The sequence below is a fragment of the Papio anubis genome, chromosome 16 (assembly GCF_008728515.1).
Source record: "Papio anubis isolate 15944 chromosome 16, Panubis1.0, whole genome shotgun sequence".
NCBI lineage: Eukaryota > Metazoa > Chordata > Mammalia > Primates > Cercopithecidae > Papio > Papio anubis.
The window spans coordinates 62273080-62295725 of record NC_044991.1 but is presented as its reverse complement, the minus strand read 5'-3'; the positions used below and the strand labels follow the sequence as shown (position 1 = coordinate 62295725).

Below are 22646 nucleotides of genomic sequence, written 5' to 3'. Positions count from 1 at the left end.
CATAGTGGCACATGCATGTAGTCCCAGCTACTTGAGGGACTGAGGCAAGATCACTTGAGCCTGGGATGTGGGAGGTCAAGACTGTAGTGAGCCGTGTTCGAACCACTGCACTCCAGCCTGGGCAACAATGTGAGACCCTGTCTCAAAAGAAAGAAAAAAGAACTGGAATTTTTATAGTCAATGGAAAAGAAAAATATTGAAGTAAGATTGCTAAATTAAATACTAAATGGGTTAATGTCCTACAGAGTAGTAGTATCATAACCTTTGGGATTATCTTCTCTACTACACAGGAAAGGAAAGTGTTACATCTTATTACTTTATAGAATTGTACAATGTCTGGGCCCTAATTAATTATGTAAATAGTGTCACGTTTCTTTAGGATATACAGTGATCAAGTAATACGTTTTACTTCATGGACAGCAAAAAGTCAAGCATTAACCATCTTTTTTTTTTTTTTTGAGAAGGAGTCTCATTTGTCGCCCAGGCTGGAGTGCAGTGGCCTGATCTCAGCTCACTGCAAGCTCTGCCTCCAGGTTTACACCATTCTCTGCCTCAGCCTCGGGAAAGCTGGGGACTACAGGCTCACCACCACCGGGCTAGTTTTTTGTATTTTTAGTAGAGACGGGGTTTCACCGTGTTAGCCAGGATGGTCTCGATCTCCTGACCTCGTGATCCGCCCGTCTCGGCCTCCCAAAGTGCTGGGATTACAGGCTTGAGCCACCGCGCCTGGCCACATGATCATCTTTTTACCTTAGTAACATGTTTCAGATAATTTTTCTTAACACTAATAAGTTTAATTCAGTAGACACTAACCATTATAAGGCTCTCAATAAATGTTTGCTGAGGGGATTTTCAATCTATTAGGCTTCTTCTTTCCCTCTAGTTTCCTTCTTCCTGACCTGGCACAATTGATTAGCAGCAGAGTTAGGGGGCTATGGGGCAGGTAGGCTAATAGGGGGAATTCTGTGGGACACAGATCCTCTTCTCTCCCTTAGCCTGGTGTGGTAGGGCTAGTTTTGTATCATCAAATAGGCAGAGAAAGTGTCCGCTTTGGATATCAGCAAAGAAAGCACCCTTTTCCCATCTACCAACCACCCCTTTCCCCGCCAGCAAATAAGAATATATTTTCTGTGAAAGAATTGGGTATTTCTTTTTCTTTTCTTTTCTTTTCTTTTCTTTTTTTTTTTTTGAGACATAGTCTTGCTCAGTCGCCCTGGCTGGAGTGCAGTGGCATGATCTCGGCTCACTGCAACCTCCACCTCCCAGGTTCTAGCAATTCTCATGCCTCAGCCTCCCGAGTAGCTGAGATTACAGGCGTTCGCCAACACACCCAGCTAATTTTTGTATTTTTAGAAGAGATGGGGTTTGTCGGCCAGGCTGCTCTTGAACTCCTGACCTCAGGTGATCTGCCCACCTCGGCCTCCCAAAGTGCTGGGATTACAGGCGTGAACCACTGCACTCTGCCAGAATTGTGTATTTCAAAAGGGCAGCAGACATAATAATAATAATAATAATAATAAATAATTTTGTTGTATCACATTCCATTTATTCCATTCCATTTAGGCTGAGGTGGGAGGGTGATCCTCCCTCCTCAGCCTCCTGAGTAGCTTTGATTAGGGACACATGCCACTACACCCTGCTAATTTTTTTTTTCTTTTTTTTTGTAGTGACAGGGTTTTGCCATGTTGCTCAAGCTGGTCTCAAATTCCTGGGCTCAAGCAATCTGCCCACCTCAGCCTCCCAAAGTGTTGGAATTGTAGGCTTGAGCCACTGTGCCCAGCCTCACTTTTTAATTTTTAAGAAATTGTGACAAAATACATGTGATACAACTTACCATCTTAACCATTTTGAAGTGCACAATTCCGTGGCAGATTTAGCTACAGGTCTGAGTTCACTTCCAACATAAGCATAATAAAAACGTGGTCTGAGGCCAGGTGTGGTGGCTCATGCCTGTAATCTCTACACTTTGGGAGACCAAGGCGGTAGGATTGCTTGAGCCCAGGAGTTCAAGACTGGCCTGGGCAATACAGCGAGACTTTGTCTCTACAAAAAATTAAAAATTAACTGGGCATACTGTCACATATCTGTGGTCCCAGCTGATTGGGAGGCTGAGGTGGAAAGATCACTTGAGCCTGGGAGGTCGAAGCTGAAGTGAGTGGTGATCATGCCTAGGTAACCGAGTGAGACCCTATCTCAAAAAGAATAAAAATAAATTGAGAATAAAAGCGTAAGGCCAGGCACGGTGGCTCATGCCTGTCATCTCAACACTTTGGGAGGCCGAGGTGGGTGGATCACCTGAGGTCAGGAGTTTGAGACCAGGCTGGCCAACATGGTGAAATGCTGTCTCTACCAAAAATATAAAAATTAGCCGGGTATGGTGACGCATGCCTGTAATCCCAGCTACTCGGGAGGCTGAGGCAGGAGAATCGCTTGAACCCGAGAGGCAGAGGTTGCGGTGAGCTGAGATCACGCCACTGCACTCTAGCCTGGGTGACAAAAGCAAAACTCTCATCTCAAAAAGAAAAAAAAAAAAATAGCCAGGTCTGGGACTCTAACCAGGGGGTCATTGATCTAAATGTTTGGACATGCTGCACACAGAAGTTCAAGCATTTCTACAAAGCAACAGATGGGAAATTTCCCAGGGATAAACTTATTTTTTGGCAAGTCAAAAGTATGTAGTATGCAATCCCGGCTTTGGGAGTTGGGAGAACCAAATGACCTTCAGATGCTGGAAAAATGATTCTCCCCTGCTGAAAGAGGTCAAGTGTATTTGGCCAAAGGGGATCTAAAATGCCTTGGCTTCCAACTTCAGGGAATTGAGCTTTTCCCTTTAATTTTCCAGCAAAAGGGAAGGAAATGTTGGCCCTAAAACCACATGAAGCTGAAGCTAGAGGCCACTGTAGCAGTTCACCAGATCTCCATTGTTAAATTCTATATTGGCCTTTTATTTATATATTTGTTATTATTTTCATTAATGCGTTAGAGTATAGGCTGTTTGGATCCAAACCTTGACTCTTCTACTTACTCGGTATGAGACATTGATTAAGTTGCTAAATCTCCCTTCAGTTCTTAGAATCTGTGCTTCAGGTTTTTGGTTTATAAAATGGTGATAATGACACTTTCTTAGAGGGTTGTGGTAAGGATTAATGGTTGATGGATGTAAAGTACAAAGAACATATTAATTGCTATGTAAATGTTAGCTATTATCAATACATGTGACAATTTTTCCTTCTCCGTCTTCTTGTCCCCCTCCCCATCCCCGTCCTTTCTTATTTTGTTGGCAAATAGTCAGATTCTGTTTGGAATGCTGTCGCACTGTTTTGTTCTGCTTCATGGATGTTTCTCGGGGGAAATTTCTGCAGTTGATGTGTGTTGAATTCTGTTTTCTGATTTTTTGCAATAACTCTGTATGGATCTGTTAATATTTTCCTTGTGCTGATAGTCACTCTTTCATCTTCCAGATATGGAAACTGAGTCCCCAAAAGAGAAAATGACTTGCCCGAGATCACACAGAGATAGTGGATAAACAAGTAACAAGACCAAGAGTTTCTGACGACCAGTCAAAGTCTTGTTCCACTGAACATTGTCCAAGGACATTGGCCTCAGATACTGATGTCATCTGAGCTCCCTCCAAACTCTATTCACCCACAGGGAAGACTTGAACACCCTATGATTCCAAGTATTCTCCAATTGACATCTTCCCTTTCTAACAAAATTGCAAGCACTTCAAGGGAAAGGCCTATGACTTGATTATTTTGGAATCTTAGTTATATGCTCAGCACTGTGCCTCAGACTTTTGAGGGTAGGAACTATTGCCTATAACGCCTTGGATGACTAGGGGCAGATGCTCAGTAAATGGAACCAGCTGCTCTGCCTTTAAAAAAAGGAAGAGTTGGGAAGGCAGGGAAGAGAATTAATATGTATCAAGAACTTAATATATACCAGTCATTGTGCTGAGAATTTTCACTTTCATTATCTCATTTAATTCCCAGAATTCCTTTATGGCATCATCAATTTCTGTATTTTACAATAGGAAATTGAGACTCAGAGAGGTAGGCAACTTACCCTGAGTCTCTTCACAAGTAAATGCTCAAGTGTGACATTTCACTGGTGGGTCATAACCTTCTGGAATCCAATATTATAAACACAGAGTGAGAAGAAGAGTTCTGACACTTTCCAGAGGGTAAAACAAGTTTTTTATTCTCATTAGAGAACTATGAAATTAGTCACATGAATTGTGAAAACCTAAGTCATGGTTTTATTTGTTCAGTGACAGTGTGGAAAATGACATCAAGCTAGAAAAAGAATATAAAGGAAAATCGTGAGTGTTTCAGTCTTGCTCATAAAGAGAGACCTATCGTTACCAAATCCAGGCAACCTGAACCCACCCTTCCTGCAAAAGTTTTATCTACACTAGAATTTTGAATGGGAGACAAAAAAAATAAGCTATATGATTTATAATATGGAGAAGGTGAGTTTCATAACAGGGCAAGGCCCAGGTCTGAAAAATATTTAGTCCCTGTGCTAGACTGGAAACAGCCCCCTAAAGTCCAGGTCCTAATCTCTGGAAACTGTAAATGTTTCTCTATTTGGAAAAGGGGTGTTTCTTTCTTTTTTTTTTTTTTTTCCAGGAGTAATTTATTTAAAATTTTTGGGGGGGGTTTTTTTTGTTTTTTTAGGGGGGGGGGGGGGGGGGGGGGGGGTGCTAAATGCAATTATAAACGTCCTTATAAGAGAAAAGCAGAAGAAGATGTGACACATCCACAGAGAAGGATATATGAAGACACGGGCAGATACTAGAGTGATACAACCATAAGCCAAGGAATGCGAGCATTCAGGAGAATCTAGAGAGGCAAGGGACGGATTCTCCCCTAGAGACTTTGGAGTGGGTGTGGCCCTGTCAAGAACTTAATTTTAGCCTAGTGAAATTGATTTCAGGCTCCTGACCTCCCAACCTGCAAGAGAATAAATTTCTGTTGCTTTAAGCCACTTGGTTTGTGGTAATTGGTTGGAAGAATCACAGGAAACGAATACAGTGCTCCTGTGTTGTTATCCAGGTTTCAGCTTACTGTCGTCTCCTTTCCCTTCCATCTGGAAGCCCCAAGAAGAGTTTCTAAAAACATCCTAGGCTGGGTGCGGTGGCTCACGCCTGTAATCCCAACACTTTGGGAGGTCGAGGTGGGGTGGATCACCTGAGATCAGGAGTTCAAGACCAGCCTTGCCAACATGGCGAAACCCTGTCTCTACTAAAAATATAAAAATTAGCTGGGTGCAGTGGCAGGCGCCTGTAATCCCAGCTACTCCGGAAGCTGAGGCAGGAGAATCGCTTGAACCCAGAAGGCAGAGGTTGCAGCGAGCTGAGATCACACCATTGCACTCCAGCCTGGGCGACAAGAATGAAACTCCATCTCAAAAAATAAATAAATAAAAAATAAAAACATCCTAATATTTACTGAGTGTCTCTTCTGCCAGACACGATGCCAGGTGCTTTACATGCAATAGCTCACCAAATCCTCACAATCCTATTAAGTAGGTACTAATACTATTCCTATTATACAGATGAGATAACTGAGGCTCAGAGAAAAACTGGCAGGGTCATATCCTAACAGGTGATGAAGCTAGTACTCCAACTCAGGTCTGCCCAAATATAAAGCCCATACTTTTAGCCTCTAGGCTATATCACCTCAATCTCTCTGGGTTGTCAGGGATTTAATTCTATCAATGGATGGCATTTTGAGACACTTACTTGGGGGATGTTTTCAGGGATAGATGTGGGACCAAAGGAGACCAAGCCTGGCTGCACTCCGGCTCAACAAACTGACCTACCACTTCCATGTGCCTTTTTCAGCAAATAGGAGATAGCCAATCCTAGAATCATAGAAAGCTAGACCGAAAATGATCTCAAAGATCCATTTGTTCAAACACCTCATTATTTATAGACAAGGATGCTAGCCCCAGAGGAGAGGGTCACATACACAGGTTATAGATGAGTGACAGAGTTGTAATTAACTGGAGCCTAGATCTGACTTCAAATTCAGGGTTGGTTCTACTGCATGTCACACTGACCAAAGTCATGGGTGTTGCTGTGGTCTAAGGTGCTGACCAAACTTGAGAAACTTGGGAATAAGGGAAATAGAGAAATGGATCACAAACCTCCTGAAAGCTATAGTGCTCCAGAGTAGTCATTCTTTTTTCTTTTTTTTTTTTTTTTTGAGATGGAGTTTTGCTCTTTTGCCCAGGCTGGAGTGCAGTGGTGCGATCCTGGCACACTGCAACCTCTGCCTTCCAGTTTCAAGCGATTCTCCTGCCTCAGCCTCCCCAGTAGCTGGGATTACAGGCACCCACCACCACGCCTGGCTAATTTTCGTATTTTTAGTAACGACGGGGTTTCACCAGGTTGGCCAGGCTGGTTTCCATCTCTCAACCTTAGGTGATCCACCCGCCTCAATCTCCCAAAGTGCTAGGATTACAGGCTTGGGCCACCGCGCCTGACCAAGGTATTCATTCTTACCTAAGACATTCTACAGGGCTGATAGGGGTAAGCTTCCGGTTTGAGATGGAGACTGAAGGGACCGTGATTGTGTAACCACATCCCAAAGTGGAAGGAAAGAAATGTCATGAATTTCTAGAACTGAAGGGATTTCAGGAAACCTCAAGAGTGACAGCATCAGAAAATGCAAGAGATTAAAAAAAAAAAAGTGGAAGTTTTGGACAAATAAATGTGAGTTGTATCTTATACAATCAACAAGTAACTGGTTTGGGAAGCTTAATATCCCTAAATAGCGGAGCAGACCACCCCTCATATTATCTTATGCCCAATTTCTGCCTCAAATAAAAAGTAGGAGTTAAAGACAGAAGTTAAATCAGTAGTCAGACAGCCCAGCGCTGCATTCCAGGCCTGGTAATTAAAGATCCAGCCCTGAACTAACCGGTTATATTATCTATAGATTCCAGACATTGTATGGAAAAGCATTGTAAAAATCCCTGTCCTGTTCTGTTCCCTTCGGATTACCGGTGCATGCAGCCCCTAGGCACATACCCACTGCTTCCTCAATCAATCACGACCCTCTCAGGCGGACCCCCTTAGAGTTGTAAGCTCTTAAAAGAGACAGGAATTGCTCACTCGGGGAGCTCGGTTTTTGAGACTTGAGTCAGCCCACGCTCCCAGCCGATTAAAACTCCTTCCTTCTTTAACCCGGCGTCTGAGGAGTTTTGTCTGCGGCTCCTTCTGCTACATAATAATGGTAGAGGCTGAACATTTCTCATGTTTACCCAGCCTTCATGCTTAATAAGGTTGTTGAAACAAATATGATAGAATGCATTTTAAATGCTCCGTACAGTACTAGTACACAATAAGTGCTCAATGCACGCTAGCTGTTATTATTAAAACATTAATTAATAACAGTAGTAACAACAGCCACTGTCTTTAAGACACGTTGATCAGTGTTTCCGAAACCGTATATCCCAAGTTGCTCTTCGGCCACGTTTCGCTGCCCATTGCATTCCGGGGCTTGTAGTCCGGAAGTGAGAGACTGATTTCTCAGCGCGCAGGCGCAGTGGCGCGGGTCCCCGGAAGAACCCGCAGCAGCTCCCAGGATGAGCTGGTTGCAGTGGCTGCTGCTGCTGCGGCGGCGCTGAGAGGACACGAGCTCTATGCCTTTCCGGCTGCTCATCTCGCTTGGCCTCCTGTGCGCGCTGCTGCCTCTGCACCATGGTGCGCCAGGTCCCGACGGCTCCGCGCCAGATCCCGCCCACTACAGGTGAAGGAGGCCAGGTTCTCGCCCTTTCGCAGTTGGGGAATGGGATGCGCGAACCGGGTCCCTTCCCTTTCTGTCCATCCCAGTTCTCCTACCCCGACTTGCTCGGACCCCGCCGCTAGGTCCCAGGCAGAAATCAGCTAGTGATTCCCACTTTCCGCCCTGTATCTTGTTCTTCCCCCGCTTGTTTTTGTGTTCTGGCCCCATGCCTGATTTCTCGTCCCACGCCCAGGGAGCGAGTCAAGGCCATGTTCTACCACGCCTACGACAGCTACCTGGAGAATGCCTTTCCCTTCGATGAGCTACGACCTCTCACCTGTGACGGGCACGACACCTGGGGCAGGTAGTGCGAGCGGAGGGGCAAGGGGCGGCCAGGGTCTGACTCTCCGGGCCTAGGCGGGCGGGTCAACTGGGGCTGGTGGCTTCATGGTCTCCTCACCGGCACCGGAAAGCCCCCAGATGAGCTACAACCGCGCTCCCTCCAATTCTTGCTATCACTTCCAGGATCCATTTAGCCTCTCTCAGTGAAAAAAAAGCCCTGGATTAGCCGGGTGGGCTGGATCGCTGGGCTCAGCGCCAGCAGTAACAGGCACCAGCTGTGGGGACATAGGCAATTTCTGGAGTAACAAGAAACCGTGGAAGGGCTCCAAGAATTAGAAAACCCAACCCTTTCATTGTGCAGGTGGGCATTCAGGTCGAGGAAGGAGTGTGACACTCCTAAAACTTAACTGTTTGTAGTTGGTGTTCCCTGTGCCTGAAATACACTCTCCCCGTTTTCCTCCCATAACTGGCTGCTGCTTGTCATTCAGATCTCAGCTCAGTAGTCACCTCCTCAGCATCCGCTTCCCTAACGACCCACGACTCCCTTTTAAGTCACTCTCACAAGTTACCTGTTTTATTTTCTTTGTAGCACTTCTCTTTGATACTCTCATTTTCACTTATCTACTGGTTTGTCTTTCTCGTTTCCACTAGAATAAAAATCTATGAGAGCTGGAATTCACTGGCTTATTCCTTGCTGAGTGAAGAATCATTGCATTAGCTGAAGCTGGCATTGATTGAACACTGTGCTAAACATTTTACTGTGTCATCTCCTTTAATTATCTTAATACCCCTACGAGTTAGGTGCCATTATCCCTGTTTTACACACGAATGTGCTAAGGTCGAGAGAAATTAAACTCAAAACTTGTGATGGTTTTTATTTTTTTAAGTTGCAACAAAGTAAATACAAATGGCAAATTCAAGTGGTAAAAAATTATATACAATAAATATCTCCCATACCCTAGAATTCCAACTATTAACTTTCCTTCGTATCTCTCCAGAAATATTCTTGGTTTGTGCCATTATACATATAGATGTGTATATGTGTATCTTTTAAAAATGAACTTCTTAAAGGCATAATTTACATATAATAAAGTATACTCTTTTTTTTTTTTTTTGAGATGGAGTTTGTTGTTTCCCAGGCTGGCGTGCAATGGTGTGATCTTGGCTCACTGCAACCTCCGCCTCCTGGCTTCAGGCGATTCTCCTGCCTCAGCCTCCCAGGTAGTTGGGATTATAGGAGCCCACCACCACACCTGGATAATTTTTTTGTGGAGATGGGGTTTTGCCATTTGGCCAGGCTGGTCTTGAACTCCTGACCTAAGGTGATCCACCCACCTCGGCCTCCCAAAGTGCTGGGGGATTACAGGCATGAGCCACCATGCCTGGCCTATGCTCGTTTTAAGTGTATAGTGACCACCATCATAGTCAAGATATGAAACACTTCTGTTATCTTAAAAAGCTCCCTTGTGACCCTTTATAGTTCATCCCTGCACCACCACTGACCCTAACAATTTCTGATCTGCTTTCTGTCAGTAAGTATGTCTTTTTGAAACACAGATGGAAACATACTAAACCACCCTGTCTTTTTCATTAAAAACAATTCGAATATCTTTTCATCAGCACATAGAAGTCTTGATGACAATCTTTTTGATAACTTCATAGTTTTGCACTGTTTATAACACAGTTTAATCACCCATTAATGGGCGGACAGTTGGGTTCTTTCCAGCCTCTTGCTGTTCTAAACAATACTGCCATGAACACTGTCAAACAGCTGTTCACTGTGGGGTAAATTCCTAGATGTGAAAATTGGTGAAAAGTCTGTGCTTTAAGCTACAATCGTATACTGCCTCCCAATGGTAGAGGAGAATGCCAGAATATAGGTGATGTATTTAATTACAATGGAGCTACATCAGCCAACCCTCCCAGGTGCATTAAGTGGGTCAGAGGATCCCTGCGATTTTCACTGTGGTTTCTCTGTTGTGACTGTAAGTGGGACAGGCAGAGGCATTACTTTGCCTCATTTACTTTTAGGGGGATCAGATCTAGGGCAGCCATAATGTCTGGTATTTGATTTTCTTACTAAGCGGCTGGGATTTCTGTCCTTTTGCAGTTTTTCTCTGACTCTAATTGACGCACTGGACACCTTGCTGGTAAGTATCTCGTCTGTTTCTTTTCCTTTCCACCGTTACATAACCAACATCCTTCCTCTTTTGGCAGCTTGACTGTGGGTGAAAAATGAATTCCTTTCCTAGGCCTTTTATTTGCATCTCATGATTCTGAACTGTCCGCTGCAGTTGCCTAGCTACATAGGGAAAAATGAACTACAACTTATGCAGATTCATTTATTTAGCAAACATTTATAGAGGACCTGTTATATACGGAGACTTGTAATAGGCTTGTATAACTCTGTGGAGGATACAGAGACTTTGACATCCTCCTCTTTTCAGAGGCTTACATTCTAGGAGCCATGTTCAATGATAATAAAAGGATATCAGGTTGAGCACGGTGGCTCACACCTGTGATCCCAGCACTTTGGAAGGCTGAGGCAGGCAGATCACCTGAGGTCAGGGGTTCGAGACCAGCCCAGCCAATATGGTGAAACCCCGTCTCTATTAAAATACAAAAAATTAGCCTGGCGTAGTGGCACATGTCTGTTATCCCAGCTACTGGGGAGGCTGAGGCAGGAGAATTGCTTGAACCCGGGAGGCAGAGGTTGCAGTGAGCTGAGATTGCACCATTGCACTCCAGCCTGGGTGACGAGTGAAACTCTGTCTCAAAAAATTAAAAATAAAAAAATAATATCAGTGACTAATTAGTATGTTTGTGTAGGGCTTAGTATAGACATGTATTAATTCTTCCAACAACTTCTTGAGGTAAGTACATATACTCCTTCTTATGGCTAAGAAACCTGATGCTTACGACTGGGTGCAGTGGCTCACGCCTGTAATCCCAGCACTTTGGGAGGCCAAGGCGGGAGGATCACTGAAGCACAGGAGTTCAAGACCAGCCTGGGCAATATGGTGAAACCCCATCTCTACCAAAAATATAAAAAATTAGGCATGATGGCACATGTCTGTGGCTCCATCTGTTTGGGAGGAGGGTGAGGTGGGAGGATTGTTTGAGTCAGGGAGGTAGAGGTTGCAGTGAGCCAAGATTGCACCACTGCACTCTGGTCTGGGTAACAGAGTAAGACCCTGTCTCAGACAAACAAACAAACAAAAGATATAAAAGAAACCTGATGCTTAGAAAGGTAAAAAGGGCCAGGCTTGGTGGTTCATGCCTGTAATCCCAGCAGTTTGGGAGGCCAGCATTACTTGAGCCCCGGAGTTCAAGGCTGTGATGAGCTGTGATCACACCACTGCACTCCAACTTGTGCAACAGAGCAAGACCCTGTCTCAAAACAAAACAAAAAAAAGTCTTGGACTGGTCCAGGTCAAGTACCCATTCCATAGCCAGAGGGATGGGATCAGCCTCTCCCAAATCACAGGAGTGACTACTGGGGAAGAGTGATTCCTAGAGGGTAAACTGAGATGTTATTTATTGTCAAAAGAAGAGAGATTGAGATTGCATTTGGCTAATGGTTGAAATAAAAAGGGTTTATTTTCTCAAGCAAAAGAAAGTCTAGAGGTAATTTCTAGCGTTGGGTCAGCTACTCAACCGTGTTATCAGAGACTAGGCTCTTTGTAGCTTTGCATTCTAGTATCGTTAGTGGTTTGGCTTTTATTCTCATGCTTAGTACCTCATGGTCTCACATAGCTGCCATCGCTTCAGAAATCAAGTCTCAGTTCAAGGCAGAAAGAGAGAGACTAAAAGCCATGTTAGCTGTGTTTGTCCCTTGGTATTAAGAAAACAAAAGCCTTCTCAGAAGTGCCCCCAGTAGAATTCTCAAGGGTCAGAATTGACTGGGTAAACAATCAACTGCAGCAGCAAAGGAGGCCGAGAAAGCTTCTGGATTTCCAACCTCTGGTGGGAGGCCATGAGGTAAAGAGGGTAGGAATGAATTTAGTTTTGGGTCAGCCAACCTGTTCTGTTTTCCACAAGGTTGAACATGACAAGACAGGGTTAAAAACAACTGATACCTACTGCAAAATGTCAAACTAAGACTTTTGGCTGAGTGCGGTGGCTCACTCCTGTAATCCCAGCACTTTGGGATTACAAAGGCGGGTGGATCACGAGGTTAGGAGTTCGAGACCAGCCTGGCCAATATGGTGAAACCCTGTCTCTACTAAAAATACAAAAATTAGCTGGGCATGGTGGCGCATAATCCCAGCTACTCAGGAGGCTGAGGCAGGAGAATCCGGGAGGCGGAGCTTGAAGTAAGCTGAGATCTCGCCACTGCATTCTACCCTGGGCGACAGAGTGAGACTCTGTCTCAAAAAAACAAAACAAAAAACCTAAGACTTCCATGTAGTTTGCATTCTTTATATTGTGTCCGTTTTTGTTTGTTTGTTTGTTTGTTTTTGAGGCGGAGTCTTGCTCTGTCGCCCAGGCTGGAGTGCAGTGGCCGGATCTCAGCTCACTGCAAGCTCTGCCTCCCGGGTTTACGCCATTCTCCTGCCTCAGCCTCCCTAGTAGCTGGGACTACAGGCGCCTGCCACCTCGCCCGGCTAGTTTTTTGTATTTTTTAGTAGAGACGGGGTTTCACAGTGTTAGCCAGGATGGTCTCGATCTCCTGACCTCATGATCCGCCCATCTCGGCCTCTCAAAGTGCTGGGATTACAGGCTTGAGCCACCGCGCCCGGCCTATTGTGTCCGTTTAAATGACTACATCGTCACTCTTAATTGGGACCTAGGAATTTACTTAACCAGTCTCTTGATATGAAGTCTCTGGATGATCTCTAGCTCTCAGTGCTTTCTTCTGCTGTCACCAGTCCTAGGAAAGAAACTGGAGGTCTTAAGTGGAATTTGTGAGGGCCACATCAACATAGGATCCCAGACTCTGAATCTGCCTCCATGCATGCAACAGCCTCAGCGTCAGGTCTCTTTTTTATTTCCAGATTTTGGGGAATGTCTCAGAATTCCAAAGAGTGGTTGAAGTGCTCCAGGACAACGTGGACTTTGATATTGATGTGAACGCCTCTGTGTTTGAAACCAACATTCGAGGTGAGGGCTGCTCTCTAGGACCTTTAAAAGAAAAGAGAGTGTGAAATTGCCTCTGTAAACCAAAAAGTGGTAAATAGGATTTTAAGGACTGACCATGCCAGGACCCTTGGCCAAAACCTCTGACCGACAGAGCTCTCCTTCTCTCCTGGAGGATGAGGTGGGGAAGTCTCAGGATTTCCTCGTCAGTTTCAGATATGAAAGTGACCAGGACACTAAAAGCCTGGAAAGAAATACACCAGATTACTCACCTCTTTAATATATATTTGATACTAGGCACACAGCTATGAACAAGAGAGATATGATCCTTGCCTTCTTGGAACTTACTGTCTGTCCAATCCAATTTTCTGCAATGATGGAAATGTTTTATTTTCTGTGTTTTGGCCAGTGTGGTAGCCACTAACCACGTGAGCTCTTGAGCATTTGGAATGTATCTACTACAACTATGGAACTTAATTTTTAATTTCATTTAATTTTAATGATATTAAATTTAAATAGTCACATGTGGTTAGTGATTATTGTATTGGACAGTGCAAATCTAGGGCATTAATCTTCCAAACTTGGCTGCCCGTAGGAACCACTTAGGACCTTTTAAAAAATCCAGATGTTGAAGCTCCACCCTAAACCTAATGAATTGGAATCTCTGGGTTGGGTCCTAGGATCAGTATTTTTAGCAGACTTCCAATGATTCTTGTGAAGCTACCACAACCCTTATTTGCATTGACTTCTAGACCACTTAACAGCTGTCACCTCTGGATGGCAGAGTTCTACTTTTCCCCATTATTTTGTATGTTTTCTGCAATGAAACTTATATTCCAGACATATGATCCATAAAAATTTTAAAAAAGAGAAGAGAGCAGAGGGACAACATGGTCTAAAATCCTGGTTTAGGAATCCGGCGTGAGTTTGAGGCTGTGCTTGTTGGCTGTGTCTCCCAGCTTCTGAGCCCAGTTTGTCATCCGTGAATGAAAGTCGTTCTTATACCTTGATTTTTGATATGAATATAATTGATACCAGCTTTCTTTTGGTTGACATTTTCCCATGTATCTTTTTCTATCCTTTCCATCTTTCTGTAGTTTTATGATTAGATACATCTTTTGCAAATAGTGTATTATATTTTATCCATTCTGACAATCTTTAACTGAAACATTTAATCCATTTACATTTACTGTAATTACTGATATATTTGCACTCATTTCTACAGTATTGTGCTCTCTGTGCCATCTTCTGTTTTTTTTTGAGATGGAGTCTCGCTCTGTTGCCCAGGCGGGAGCGTAGTGGTGCGATCTCGGCTTACTGCAACCTCTGCCTCCCGGGTTCAAGCGATTATCCTGTCTCAGCCTCCCATGTAGCTGGGATTGCAGGTGCTCGCCACCATGCCCTGCTAATTTTTGTATTTTTAGTACAGATGGGGTTTCACCATGTTGGCCAGGCTAGTCTCGAACTCCTGACCTCAGGTGATCCGCCCGCCTCAGCCTCCCAAAGTGCTGGGATTATAGGTGTGAGCCACTGCACCTGGCCCTGTGCCATCTTCTTTATGTTCCTTTATTCTGCCCTTTTTCATGCCTTCTTTAGATTGTTTTTCCCCCATTCCATTTTCCTCTTACCAATATGGAAATTATGCACAATATCTAGCTTTTTACATAGTTTACCAAGTAAATTTAATAAACATAACTTATCAAAGTCCAAATTTAGTGAAAATCTTTGTTCTACTCCTGAATAATGCAAAACCTGGCTTAGAGAACATCCTGACCTATATGCTATAGTTATATATTTTAGTTATTTGTTTTAAATCCTCCATACATTATAATTTTTGTTCTATACTGTTGAAGTTTTGCATTTACGCATATATTTACCACTTTTTTGTTGTTGTTTTTGGTTTGAAATAGAGTCTCACTCTGTCACCCAGGCTGGAGTGCAATGGCACGATCTTGGCTCACTGTAACCTCAACCTCCTGGGTTTAAATGATTCTCCTGCCCCAGACTCCCAAGTAGCTGGGATTACAGGTGTGCACCACCACACCAGGCAATTTTTTGTATTTTTAGTACAGATGGTGTTTCACCACGTTGGCCAGGCTGGTCTCAAACTCCTGACCTTGAGTGATCCACCTGCCTTGGCTTCCCAAAGTGCTGGAATTACAGGCGTGAGCCACTGTGCCTGGCCTTTTTACCACTTTTTTGACTATCTTTTCTTTTCGTGTGTCAGACCTTTTCTCCAAAGTATTTCCTTTAGAATTTCCTTTAATGCAGGTGTGTGCTTTGCAAACATTCCCAGCTTTTGTTTATATGAAAATGTCTTTATTCCACTGTCTTTGGTTGGCCTTTGGGTGATATTTTTGCTGGGTGTATGGTTCTAGGTTGATGATTACTTTCTCTTATTGTATTGAAAAAATTTTCCAATATCTTCTGGTTTCATTATTGTTAAGAAGTAATCTGTCAATTTATTATTTCTTTGTAGAGAATCTTGTTTTGGTTTTCACTTTGGTGTCTCCTTTTAAAAACTTTTTATTATGGAAAACTTCAAACATAAAAGTAGAGAAAATAGTATAATGAACCAGATGTGCCCATCACCCAGCATTAATACTTATTACATGGATTCTGGCTGCACTCGAGATCTTTTTTCCCTTTGGTGTTCTGCAGTGTTTTTTTTTTTTTTTATTTGTTTTTGTTTTTTGTTGTTTTTTTTTTTTGAGACAGAGTTTTGCTCTTTTTGCCCAGGCTGGAGTGCAATGGCGCGATCTCGGCTCACCGCAACCTCCACCTCCCGGGTTCAAGCGATTCTCCTGCCTCAGCCTCCCGAGTAGCTGGGATTACAGGCACGTGCCACCACCCCGGCTAATTTTTTGTATTTTTGATAGAGACGGGGTTTCACTGTGTTTATCAGGCTGGTCGTAAACTCCTGAGCTCACGCAATCCGCCTGCCTTGGACTCCTAAAGTGCTGGGATTACAGACGTGAGCCACCGCACCTGGACTTTTTTTTTTTTTGAGATGGAGTCTCACTCTGTTGCCCAGGCTGGAGTGCAGTGGTGCCATCTTGGCTCACTGCAACCTCCGCCTCCTGGGTTCAAGGGGATTCTCCTGCCTCAGCCTCCCGAGTAGCTGGGACTACAGGCGTGCGCCACCATGCCCGGCTAATATTTTGTATTTTTAGTAGAGACGGGGTTTCACCATGTTGGCCAGGATGGTCTCCATCTCCTGACCTCGTGGTCTGTCCACCTCGGCCTCCCAAAGTGCTGGTGTTACAGACGTGAGCCACCGCGCCTGGCTTACATAGGGACCTTTTATCAGACTTCCACCTGGTGCAGGCCTGGCCTTGGTCTCCTATTCCCCCTCTGCAGGGAGGAGAGGAATTTTGAAGCTTAGGGTCACCAGTTATTTTCAGTGAGAGGGCCACTCAGGATATCTATTTAGCTATGTTTCCAAGTACAGAACCTTTGTGTCTTTTTAAAAGTTCTAAATAGGCCGGGCACGGTGGCTGAGGCCTGTAATCCCAGCACTTTGGGAGGCCGAGGCGGGCGGATCATGAGGTCAGGAGATCGAGACCATCCTGGCTAGTGCAGTGAAACACTGTCTCTACAAAAAAAAAACCAAAAAAATTAGCCGGACGGTGGCGGGTGCCTGTAGTCCTAGCTACTCAGGAGGCTGAGGCAGGAGAATGGTGTGAACCTGGGAGGTGGAGCTTGCAGTGAGCCGAAATTGTGCCACTGCACTCCTGCCTGGGGGACAGAATGAGACTCTGTCTCAAAGAAAAAAAAAAAAAAAGTTCTAAATATTGCATAATAAGTTGAAATAGATAAATTAGTAAAATAAAGGTAATAACCACCATTACCCCCTCCCTCCAGGTGTGACAGATGACTGGGAGACAGACAGAGTGACAAATGGAATGAGCATGGGCTTTGGAATCAAAGATACTGAGCCCTACCACCTACTAGATGGGTGACCTGGGGCAAGTCACTTTATCTCATGGAACCTCAGTATCTTCATATGAACAGGGGGCAGTAATAGTTAGTGCTTGGTACACAATAGGGACTTACAGAAAAATAGACACTATTCTTGTGATGCACCAAGAGAAAAAAACTCATAAACTTAACACTGTATAAATATGTGGGATTAAGGGACTCTTTTTTCACTAGGTGGCTCTAGCTTCTTCCCAGTGAGCCCACCCCAATAGAGGGAGGTTTTTTGTTTGTTTGTTTGTTTTTTTACCCATGAAATAGCCTCAGGAGGTCCTGAGAACATGCACCCCCAATAGAGTGTTTAGGTTTAACTCGCACAGGGGAAAGATCCTTGGTCCCTTGGTCTTTCCCTTTGGACTGTGCCATTTGCTTTCTGTGCCATCTGTAGTGGTAGGAGGACTCCTGTCTGCTCATCTGCTCTCCAAGAAGGCTGGGGTGGAAGTAGAGGCTGGATGGCCCTGTTCCGGGCCTCTCCTGAGAATGGCTGAGGAGGCGGCCCGAAAACTCCTCCCAGGTAAGACCCACACAGAGATGGGGCAGAGATGAAGTCCATTAGGTCCTGCTTCCCTTGCTGAAGATGGGAGTGGCAGTGCTGAATTAATTCCTGGTATTTCTCAGCAGGTGTATTTGGTATTTCTACCCCCCCAGGCACCCACCGTGGAAATCAGGAGTGTCCTGGGCATTTTAAGGGCCTGCTGGGGCCCTGACCCAGGTGGATGAGTTGACCTCATTATTGTTTGCAGGGGATGGTGGAAGGTGACCAGCCTGGTGGGTGGAAGGCCATTGCCCTTATTTTGAATGAACCCATTTGTCCCCTCCCAGGTACTACGGTTATTTCACACACTGCTGGAGTAACAGGGGCCCAGGGAAGGGTGTTGGTGTGAGCATTAGCAGCCCTGGATTCTAGACTCAGCTCTGCCAGTCAACATTTTGACCAAGCCACTCTTTCGCTTCACAGTTTGTTGTTGGTTTGTTCGTGATGGAGTCTTGCTCTGTCACCCAGGCTGGAGTGCAGTGGCGCAATCTCAGGTCACTGTAACCACTGCCTCCCGGGTTCAAGCAATTCTTTTGCCTCAGCCTCTCAAGTAGCTGGGATTACAGGCGCCCACCACCACGACCAGCTAATTTTTGTATTTTTAGTAGAGATGAAGTTTCACCATGTTGGTCAGGCTGGTCTCAAACTCCTGACCTCAAGTGATCTGCCTACCTCGGCCTTGCAAAGTGCTGGGATTACAGGCATGAGCCACTGTGTCTGGTCTCTCTCCACAGTTTAATTTCTCCATCTATCGAATGAGAATCATAATTTCCACCTCCCCACCACATTGGGTTTTGGGGAGGCTAAAATGAGGTCAGGAAAGAGAAACTGCTTAGAGAACCTCCAACACTTTTAAAACGAGAGGGATTTGTTTTGTGGCTAAGCTGTGTCCAGGGCTGCAGGCCAAGCCTCCGTGTTTTTGTCTAGTGAGGCAGTAACACCAGGCTCAGTAGCATCAACTGTACACTGTGTTCCCTTCAGGGTGTGGTGGAAGCTCTGAGGACTGTTCACACCCAGACACGTCACACTGTGCTTTCCACCAGCCTCTTGGCCATCTCACTTATTTATCCCTTTTCTTTCTTTCTTTTTTTTTTTTTTTTTTGAGACAGGGTCTCACTGTCACCCAGGCTGGAGTGCAGTGGCATGATCATGGCTCACTGCAGCCTCTTGAACTTCTGGGCTCAGTTGATTCTCCCACCTCAGCCTCCTGAGTAGCTGGGATTACAGGCACACGCCACCGCACGTGGCTAAATTTTTTTGTGGAGATGGGGTTTCACCATGTTGCCCAGGCTGGTCTTGAACTCCTGGGATCAAGTGATCCACCTGCCTCGGCCTCCCAAAGTGTTGGGATTACAGGTATGAGCCACCACACCCAGCCTCTTTATCCCTCTCACATAGCACTTGCCTATCCTTTGGGGGAGAGCTGAGGATAGTGGGTGAGCTGGGTTCAGGTCTCACTCATGGCTCATGGCTCATGGCTTAAGCGTCTTCCTTGCAGACATTGTGTCCTGTGTGATGCATTCCTGGAGGGAACTCTGGAAACTCTGTCTAGGTGCTCCTCCTTTATTATTTAATTATTTTTGGCCATTGGTCATTTTATAAAAAAAGGTCAAGAAACAGGATTTTGTCACTCCCCTTCTTTTTAATACGGCCTGACTTTTCTGAAATATTCCTTAGAGCCCTTCCTGGTTGTGACTTGCTGTCCCGCTGGTGTCTGCCAGATAGCAAGTTTCTTGTCTGTGGCAGACAGAGTTGCTAGACCCTGTGGTTCTTGGAAGTGTCGACACCTTTGTTCACAGATTGGTGACGCACAGGCTGCTCTGGAGTTGTTTGACCTTTAGGCCCGGAGAGGAAATCTCTGCCTCTGGCTGGTTGTCTAGTTCTCGTCTTGAATCAGAAGACACTTGGGTGGGGCGGGCAGAGAACTGGACTGGGGCTAGGGGTGGGCATAGGGCAGGCGTTCCCATCCCAGCTCTGTTTGACACTCTTCTGTGTGGCCTTTGGCTGAATCACTTCTTCACAGGCATGGTTTTCCCTACCTATAAATCCAGGGTCATGCTATATCAGTGGTTTAGTGGTTTATATCCTATTTTGCTTCCTTTTAAAAATTATTTATCCCCTATACTCTTTATTTAAAGCAGAGATCTTTATTTAAAGTCTATGAATGGCTTTGTTTATTATTATTATTATTATTATTTTGAGACAGGGTCTCGTCTTGTCACCCAGGCTGGAGTGCAGTGGTACAATCTCAGCTCACTGCAGCCCCCGCCTCCTGGGTTCAAACAATTCTTGTGCCTCAGCCTCCCAAATAGCCGGAATTACAGACGTGCACCACCACACTTGTCTAATTTTTGTATTTTTAGTAGAGACAGGGTTTCACCATGTTGGCCAGGCTGATCTGGAACTCCTGGCCTCAAGGGATCTGTCTGCCTTGGCCTCCCAAAGTGCTGGGATTATAGGCGTGTGCCAAAAGTCTATGAATGGCTTTGAATGGGGCTTACTCTTTTCATTGTGCCACAAGCCCCACCACTTTCTGTGGCTTAACCCCTGCCTGCATTACAATAAGTTACCTGCCTGGACTTTGAAGGCATAGTGTAAAATAAATAAAAATAGCTAAAGCGAGTGTGTGTGGCGCACCCTCATCACGAGCAGGAACCCAAGGGTTGTGCAGAGCAGTGTTTGACAGCATCTGGGCTGGGTGGCTGCTCAGGGCCCTCCAGTTACGACATTTATCCTTCTCTGGCTCAGACTCTAGCAGGACACCCAGGAGAAAGAGGAAAGTGCTGGCTAAGGTCCCAGGCTTTGGGCGTGTATCAGAACTATCCCTATCCCCCTGCTCCTGTCCGGGGTCATAATTTTTCAATTGTTCAGCCTTTCAGACCCCCACTGGCATGCCATATGGAACGGTGAACTTACTTCATGGCGTGAACCCAGGAGAGACCCCTGTCACCTGTACGGCAGGGATTGGGACCTTCATTGTTGAATTTGCCACCCTGAGCAGCCTCACTGGTGACCCGGTGTTTGAAGATGTGGCCAGAGTGGCTTTGATGCGCCTCTGGGAGAGCCGGTCAGATATCGGGCTGGTAGGTTCGCTGCTGCCCTTCCTGTTTGAGTCAAAGTTGCCACCTTGGCCCCAGCTTATGAGGCCCAGGGCTCTGAGCAATAAGTTGCAATCAAGCCAAGGAAAACTTAGGGTGACCTTAGGAGTAGTCCAGGATTTGGGCTCAGGACACCAAAAATAGACCAACCCTCCAATTCAAGTTTGGCTTGGAGTGGGGAGGAGAGTGGGAAAGCACATTTTTCTGGCGGGCAGCAGGGGCTGCATTAAGCTTTGACCACTTGAGATTCTCTGATTTCTAGGAAGAGGGTCGTATATTTCATGCACCTGACTCACGTGGTGACTTCAGCTCATCAGCTCGTCCGGCCTTCATTTTTACTGTCTGTCTGTATTTGCTGTGTTTTTTAGGACACCAGTTCTGGGAGATACTGAATGACTGTTGCGTGACAAAATGAGTCCTGGCCAGTTAAGTTAGGGGAATATTACACATAATATCCCCCCCTTTTTTGGAGAGTCAGAATGCTCTTGAGCAGAATAAAAGTCCTCTAGTAAAGAAATCTGTTCAACTTTGCTTAACTTAACATTTCCCAAACTTATTTAACACCAGAGCTTCCCTTTATCTTCCGGTACTATTAACCCATGGAAATTGAACACACTTTGGACCAGATGATCTCTAAGGTCAGTTTCAGCTTTTAAAGGGAATAATCCAGTAAGATTAACAGTAATTGAGCCAAAGCCATCCAGGACATACCACTGGATTTAGTCAGAACTGGATTCAAGCCCTGGCCTTGCTACATCGAAACTGTGTGACTCTGAGCAAGTCACTCAACCTCTCTTGTCCTCAGTTACTTCGTCAGTAATGTTAATATGTTAATACCAACTTTGCTGAGTCATTCTGACATAGGAAGACTGCATTCAGGTCTAGGCACATTTTATGCAGAGTCTGGTGCTAATTCAGCTTGAAAAGTAAAGCTTGTGTGAGGACTCCTTGAAAATCCCTTAAGAAGGTGCCCCCTTAAGGCTGGGCACGGTGGCTCATGCCTGTAATCCCAGCACTTTGGGAGGTCAAGGCAGGCGGATCACTTGAGGTCAGGAGTTCCAGAGCAGCCTGACCAACATGGAGAAACCCAATCGCTACTAAAAAAATACAAAATTAGCCGGGTGTGGTGGTGCATGCCTGTAATCCCAGCTACTTGGGAAGTAGAGGCAGGAGAATTGCTTGAACCCAGGAGGCAGAGGTTGCGATGAGCCGAGATCACGCCATTGCCTTCCAGCCTGGGCAACAAGAGCAAAACTCCGTCTCAAAAAAAAAAAAAAAAGGTGCCCCCCTGGAGACCTGTAGTGAATCCCTTAGGCCATCTCAGGCAGGTTTTGCTCCAGCAATGGGACCGTAGTAGACTGTGTTGGTGCTGTGCCCATATCCTCTCAACTCTTACCATTTCCATGCACACTGGCCAGTCTTCCAACTGCCATCACCTGCGCCTCTTTGCCTAGGGGTCTCCTCTGGTGCCTGGAGCCACTCTGCTTGCCTTTGGCTGAGGGTACTAGGATTTAATGCTACCCGTGAGTAGCTCTCAAGCCAGTAACTGATACCAATGGGAGTTGGTGGATAAACATTCCAGTTCCCTGCCCCTTTGGTGGGATCACTCCGAAGCTCGAGCTCTGCACTGAATTCCTGAGCTCCCCAGCAGGATTGAACTCCAGTTCCCATGGTGGAAACCTGCCTGATGGCATACCCCTTAAATGCTGCATCCCTTGCCCTGCCTCACTTTACTCCTCCTCTACTGGTGTTTACAGGGACTCGCCTTCCAAATCAACTACTTTCGATCAGAATGAGGTTGTGCCTCTGGGGGAACCCAAACTAACACAGAACAGTTAGCTATTTCTTTGAGTACCAAATGAAGTTACCAGCTTCCAT

General features: G+C 45.3%; 1 protein-coding gene across 3 annotated transcripts in view; it reads left to right on the top strand.

The window, feature by feature from the left end:
* The first annotated feature begins 7558 nt into the window (after positions 1 to 7558).
* EDEM2 (ER degradation enhancing alpha-mannosidase like protein 2) overlaps positions 7559 to 22646 on the top strand; it is a 33160-nt gene continuing 18072 nt past the window's right edge. The window contains exons 1-6 of one of the 3 annotated variants that reach the window (XM_003904815.3): positions 7559 to 7760; positions 7990 to 8100; positions 10189 to 10228; positions 13076 to 13181; positions 17524 to 17649; positions 20542 to 20753. In XM_003904815.3, coding sequence (XP_003904864.1) covers positions 7654 to 7760; positions 7990 to 8100; positions 10189 to 10228; positions 13076 to 13181; positions 17524 to 17649; positions 20542 to 20753 — 702 coding nt within the window. In that variant the 5' untranslated portion in view covers positions 7559 to 7653. The remainder of the gene's footprint in view (positions 7761 to 7989; positions 8101 to 10188; positions 10229 to 13075; positions 13182 to 17523; positions 17650 to 20541; positions 20754 to 22646) is intronic. The other 2 variants (XM_017944867.3, XM_003904816.3) reach the window with 2 other exon arrangements.